At 46.0% G+C, this 6,935-nt stretch overlaps 1 protein-coding gene across 1 annotated transcript; it reads left to right on the forward strand.

Annotated features, from left to right (window-relative positions):
• Positions 1-3,321: 3,321 nt before the first annotated feature.
• LOC122388501 (microfibril-associated glycoprotein 4-like) lies at positions 3,322-5,398 on the forward strand. Its single transcript, XM_043379652.1, has 2 exons — positions 3,322-3,488; positions 4,314-5,398. The coding sequence occupies exons 1-2, from the start codon at positions 3,468-3,470 to the stop codon at positions 5,136-5,138; spliced, it is 846 nt and encodes a 281-aa protein (XP_043235587.1). The 5' UTR covers positions 3,322-3,467; the 3' UTR covers positions 5,139-5,398.
• Positions 5,399-6,935: the final 1,537 nt, after the last annotated feature.

The raw sequence follows: 6,935 nt of genomic DNA on the forward strand, positions 1-6,935 counted from the left end.
AAATAGACAAATGGACCGCATGATGAGAAACAATATGAGACGACAACTATCTTTTGAAAAATATCATGAAGAGAGAAGAGAGATAGAGAATTTCCGGCGTCTTTTTGCATACTACGACACACCTTTGTTTTACGTGCGCAACTACCTGCGCTGAGAAGTTTGAACACATATGCATGCCTAGTTATTAGGTAGACTCGAGGTGTAGTGGGCCTCAGTACTGGCACAAAACGACTCTCGGCGATGGCCACCATCCATATCGGTGGCTTTGGCTTTGCGGACCTCTGAGTGAGAGAAAAGGGGCTCATGGTCTCCAAACTGTTAATCATCCCTTCGCCTGGGCAGCTGCGAGAAGCTGACGGGTGAAAATTAGAGACTTCCTCAGACGTCTGGTGGGAAACTCTTCGATTGAACATGGTCATGATTCGGTTATCAGTTTCACTCTCAGAAATGGCGCAGGCGTTTGCGGTGTGCCGGTGGACAGGTGAAACACAGTTTTCACGCAGCATGGTTTATAAGAATTTCTCATGATGGTGTTTTGTGGCGGGGTTGAATGAATGGGCTTGGGTTGGGTGATTTAGCGATGAAATCACGCGCGATTACTTACAGGGTGCAGTAACACTATTTGTTGAGGGTCCTTACCACCACAATGTAATCGGCACGCTTTATATAGTTATTGACGATACAGCTTTGCATTGACCGTCGCTCGCAGGAAACAGCACCGAAGTGCACGTCGTGCATTAACTGTGCAACAATGCCGCCGACGGCCGCGGCTTTTAATCACAAAAGAGCTTTAGAACTTGCGCTGGGATCGCTGCACGACCTTTGTACCAGACTCAGCCACACATGAATGATAAATGAAAACAGTGTTTGAGCACCAGGCTTCACAGCTATTGATACCATACACTTAAAAGATTAAGGAAGCATGATAATCCTCTCATTAGGTATATTTTAATCACTTCTCAAAAAAAACACCTCTTGCGTCACTTTAGCAAAAAGGCTGGACAATGTTTACCTTTCGTTACCATCAGTTTAAGCCGATTCAGTGTGATGGTGACATGTTATATCGGTCATAAAAAATACAGATTTCCCTGATTTTATAAAATGTAAATTTGTTAATGTGACACAAAATTTGTATAAAATAGTAAAAATTTCCAAAAATCTAGCTATATATTATTAGCTGCTTTACCATTCTATAGAACATCAAACTGTGTCTTCAATGGATGACATTTTATGATCATGATCATCGAAATGCTTTCGATGACATTAGGTATATAGAGTGCCTGGATATCAAATTATGCTAATGACGAGAATATACATGATCATTGTAGTGATAAATAGTGATAAACTACATGATCATTGTAGTTTATCACTTCAAAGATCATGTACAGCCCACCGCTAAAGTAATGTGCGGTTTTACCAATCTCAACAGATGGTTTTGACTGCCGATATTTTAATGCGGAGTGATCGAAAAGAAGACTCCCATAGATAAAGTTGCATCTGCAAGGGTAATGATACAGGTTAGCTACATTCAAAGATGCATTGTGGTCTGGCTAATCCTAAGCTTCAGAAGCAGAACATACCCAATACTGAAACCTCACAAGTCACATTGCTTATGCTGTGGACTGTACCTATATTTGTTATTAGCATAATTTGATATCATCTAGGCATTCTAAATATTGTCATCGAAATGTAGGCAACAGAGGTGTAAAATTGCCAATTCACTTTTCTTCAGTAGCATTGGCCAAAGCTTATTTTGAAACCGTTTCGCTTATTAACAGTGGAAGTTGCGCCGAAACACTTTCAACACCGGACCGCTGGTCCTTTTGAATATGCATGATGCTGAAATTAATTTCACGCAACAGTTCCGCAAAACTGTGCATCATAAAGCAGATAAATGAATTGCCTTTGCCCTTGCCTTGGGTACAACTGCGATTCCAGCCACTATGGCTGCTACTTACTCCGATTTAAACTGGGTCTTCAGCTATTTGAAATTATCGAATGATGGCGATGCATGGTAAGGTAAAAATGGCTTTGGCTAAAGCTGACTATATTTGGAGGCGTCCTATAGCAATGAAATTTCAGAAAGTGACGCCCGTGAGCACAAATGCTGCATGACATCTGGAGGCCAATATGTGTAGCGCGAACTCCACATATTTTCCAATATCTGTGAGCAAATCGGTACCGTCGAACAATGCGTCTGGGTGTGGAGACAATGTTTCCATTCCGTCGTCAGTTGCTCGCCATTGTACCGAGACAGCCAGCGCCGCCTGGTGACGCCCGATCCCGGACACAGAGGTCGCCACGGCGCCGTAAGCGCAGGCTGTCCATGAGGGGTCCACTGCCTGACTTGAAGGAGCAGCCCGTCCGTCGTTTTCATCCGCAGGATGCTCAAATTCTTCTCCTTCACGCCAAACCCTCTCTTCGGGCTGGACAGGCAACTATATATCATGCGGGCTGCTCCCTTGGAGCGGCACCGTTGCTCCCAAGGCACAGCCGGGTGCAGTGAGTATATTTGGGGGGGGGGGGCTGGTCGGCCTGTTCTTCGGGACGGGCTCAGCCCTGTTGACTCACGAAGGTGTCTGCCCAGACCAATGTCTCCCCCTAATTCCTATCATCCTTCCGGCTCAGAAATGGTCTTGTCAGACCGAAAGGGCCTAACCAAGCAAAAAAAAAAAAACTTGAAGGGCTTGAAGGAGTGACGGTCAAGTAGGTATAGGTGCAGTGCAGTGTGCACACTGGCGGATTCAAGGTGGGCATTTGGGGCAAATTGGCCCATTCGTAGGCCCGATACAATGATAAATGAATGCAACTTTTGATCAAATTTGCTGTTTTTCTATAATTGGAAGAAAACTTAGCAAATTAGATTTACAATAGTTTCCTTTAAACTGCACAACAGTGCGTAAGGAATAGAAATCCCTAAAAAAAATGCAAGGTCTGTGCATCGATGTTCATCAATACCTTTTCAAGTCCAGACGCTCCGGCCTCGGTAACACAAAATATGCTGCAGACTAATGAGATGTCACCCCTGATAAATTATATCGAAAGTGTTGCAATTTGATGTCTTATCAACAGTGGAGCGACACATCTGGTCAGGTGGTGGCGAGCTTGGCACACTTGTTGAGATCCCGTCAGTCCTCCAAATGATGCATGGTGCCAGGACATGCGCTATCAGACGGGGAGCATGCATCTTCCGTGTCTGCAGAAATTTGTTTTGAATCGCGTGTGCGAGACTTCGGGGGCTGTCATCGCGAGATTGCGTAAAGCACGTCAACAGGTGCCACGAGGGGTACTTATACCCCTGGGCCGGTGGCTCGTGCCGACTCTGTCAAACAGCACGTATACGTGCAACACCTAAATCCAATCATATTTCAGGAGCTACGTTGATCTATTGATTGATAAGTAATTGATGTAGGTATCCAGTGCTGTTTGACTGAGTTGCAAGTTTCAAGGCGAGTGAGGTTGTGAACATGATGTCTAAAGGATTTCTGGTGAGTCAAGTGCTTGTTTTTCGTTGTTCAACTACAAACTAACCAAAAGTACGCATATCATGTAATGATGGACAACACTTCGAGTTACACACTTCTCCGTTTCTACGAGATGTGATACCTAATGCTCCTGTTTTATACTTTAGGGTTAATAAACTCCTTGCTAAATTCATTGCATTTATTTCATATAATGCAGCCCCTTGATGTTTTTATTTCACGGATAATAGCATCTACCTAAATAACCATAAAATACTCTATAGCAACGAAACACCTTCCTTTGATAATAATCAAAACGGAATGTTAAACATTAAAACACATAACAATACACCACCACAACACACGAACATGCAGACATAGCACAGCTACGTTTTGCCCAGTCAGGCATCTAGGTCATTACATCTAGGTGGTCCCGCCTTGGTCCCGCCTCATCATGCGTTCATTGACTATACGCTCAATGTTCGACATAAATATGTTTTGTAAGTCAAATGGAGTTATGACACTGAAATCCAAGCCTAGTAGGTCGTAGCGTCTCCGTATTGCGAGGCTAGCTTTCGCAGATAATCCATTACGGCCTATTACACTATTTCTAATACACTGGACAATACCATTACTGCTTTGATTGATGCGACGGTGAAACATGAGCTGTCTTTTAGCCAGAAGCATAGGACAAGTAAGTAATTTGACTCGATGACACAGTTCATGATTTCTGGTTCCAAGTGGCAAATTCATAAGCTTTTTAATACACCGATGATACGCTACATGCATTTCACGAAGAGATCTCTGATTGGTATCAACATTCCATAGTTCACAACTTTGTTTCATTTTCAGATCATGTTGTGGATGTCATACTCTGCCCTTCTGTTGTCCTGCCTTCAAATAGCATCAGGAGTGAGGCTGGATGATCATTTACCGGTCGGCCCGCCTGCAAACCGGGCGCTTCGCCTCGACCTAAGGCCCGCTCGCCAGCTGGACGGAACTGACCGAAACCGGATGCCCATATGGGACTGCAGTGACCTACCCTACGGCACCGCGAGCGGCGTCTACTCCATCCTGGAGGGCGCCGGCGGCCCTCCCGTGTGGGCCTACTGCGACTTCAGCGATCCCGCCGGCTGGACGGTGCTTCAGCGGCGACAGGACAACCCCACGCAGCTCAGCTTCGCGCGCCAGTACGACGACTACCGCTACGGCTTCGGCCAGCTGAACTCGGAGTTCTGGTGGGGCCTGGAGTACATGTGGCTCATCACCTCTCGGCACGACCGCGTCTACGAGCTGAAGATCGAGCTCGGCGACTGGGTCGGCGCCACGCGATACGCTCTGTACGGCCAGTTCAGCGTCTCTTCACACGAGGGCCGGTTCCGGCTGTATGCCGCCAACTACTCTGGTGATGGCGGCGATTCGCTCAGCTACCACAGCGGCATGCAGTTCAGCACAGATGACGAGGACAACGACCTTTGGTCTGCAAACTGTGGTGAGGTGTATGCAGCCGGCTGGTGGTTCAACAACTGCCATGAGAGCAACTTGAACGGCATCTACTACGGCAACAATAATCCGACTAGCGGCAAAGATGGGGTCGTCTGGTACGCCTGGCACGGGTTCTACTACTCGCTGAAGGACGCTGTAATGAAGATACGTCCCAGGGTGAAGCTGACGTAGGAAATGAGTGGGATTGGTCCGGTAAACACTTACATATTGATGCACATTGCACACCGCACGGGATATATGAGGTTCTAGGCATTGGAGGACGATAAATATACTGTAGGTATCTTTCTGGTCCCGTCCACATCCAACGGCTGAAGACCGGCGCATCTATGAATGTTGGGTATATGTAGTTTTGGCTTAAGTAAATGTGCTGTTGTTCCAATTGTCCTACTCTTACTGTCGGCTCGGTCTAATAAATACTTTCTGTACTTGTATTGTTGTCGTTGCTGTCTGAGAGGGAATAAGCATTGTAGGGTTTAAATGTGCCCTAGCTTATTAATCCGTGCCCCGTGGGGGAGGGGGGGGGGGAGGAAAGCGCCTCCCTCACATTTTTTGTCGATATCAGCTCCTCAAGAATGGTAGATATCGTCATTAAACTTTCAGGACCTTCTCTGAGCATCAATTTTACACCTTGCTGCGGCTAAACATGTCTCTAAACTAGACGATGATAGGTTGGCTGCAAATGACGTCAGAGTACGTCATCTGCCATTTTCGAGAAAAAAAAATATGCGGGAAGAGCTGTCATGCCTACAGTTTTGGAGATAGAAAAAACAATGTCTGAAGGCAAATAGGGTGTAGTACCGCGCACCGACGAGGGTCCGCGCTGGTCCGCGCCAACTTAGAACCGACGGGGTATCCGCCTCCCCTGAGATCTCGAGAATGAGGCAAGATAGCGGCAAGCGGTAAACGGCATGGGGTACGCACGGACAAGATCTAAAATTTCTATGAAGGTCATTTTCAGGTCAGGCCATAGATGACGTCACAGTGGTCAAGTAAAAGATGACGACCCAGGGGTTCAAGTCAAAATTGTGAGGCTAGAAATGAAGCAAGATTTTTATCGAATAACTTTCGAAGCAGCTAAGCTAGAAACAAACTAATGGCACCATCGTGATCCTCTCGTCAATCTGCATCGAACCATATATGTGTTGACCTCGAAAAGTCAAGGTCAAAGGTTGACCTCAGGTCACGTGACCTCAAGGTCATCATGTATATCATTCGATGCGCCTTGACGAGCTGAGCACAATGAGACCACCCGCGCGGCTGTATCCTGTTCTGTAAGAAGTTATTAGCAAAAAATGGTGGCTCTTGATGACGTCACATGACCTTAGAGTTGCCCAAGAGCAAAAAAAGCCTCAAGGTAGTCAAGTTTGATCGTATATGAAGTCATCCATGGTATATTTTGGGCCATTATGACGCGTTTTAGTGGAAAAACGGGGGATCGATTTCTCCCCATTGACTATAATGGGGAGGTCAAGAAATTGCCCTGACCTTAGTTAGGTCATCGATATCAAAATTCCGAGAGATCAAAATTGTAGCTACCAACGGCCTTATTATGTACATACATCCTGCGACTTTCAAAGAACTCCGTCATCTACTGTAGCTGACACGGTGACAAAGTTGCAAAAAGTGATGAGAGGCTTGGTCATTCGAAGTGACCTGGTGACCTGACCTTCAAAGGCAGGTAGGAGGTTCAAATTTGCACATCATGTGTACAATTGATGAAGGAAAAGTCATGCTAAATTTCGTGTACGCGCCGTGGATTTCCCGCTATTTACGAAAAAAAACTCAGGGGGGCGGTTAACCGCCCTCCCCCCCCCCGTCGGTGCGCGGGGGGTGCTACAGAACTGCTACAGAACTGCTACAGGTGCTACAGAACTGCTATCTGGGATTTTTTTAGCATTTTGCATTTGGTCCACAAAAATAAGAATGTTTTATAGTTCCCTATAAAGACAAAATGAAGACAAAAATGCA

Source organism: Amphibalanus amphitrite, unplaced genomic scaffold (assembly GCF_019059575.1).
Source record: "Amphibalanus amphitrite isolate SeventyFive unplaced genomic scaffold, NRLGWU_Aamphi_draft 000325F_arrow, whole genome shotgun sequence".
NCBI classification, from domain to species: domain Eukaryota; kingdom Metazoa; phylum Arthropoda; class Thecostraca; order Balanomorpha; family Balanidae; genus Amphibalanus; species Amphibalanus amphitrite.

Bases quoted from the DNA above. Each gene is read 5' to 3' on its own strand.
- LOC122388501 (XM_043379652.1), top strand. From the start codon at position 3,468: ATGATGTCTAAAGGATTTCTG. The intron at 3,489-4,313 runs GTGAGTCAAGTG...TTTCATTTTCAG, and splicing joins TGATGTCTAAAGGATTTCTG to ATCATGTTGTGGATGTCATA.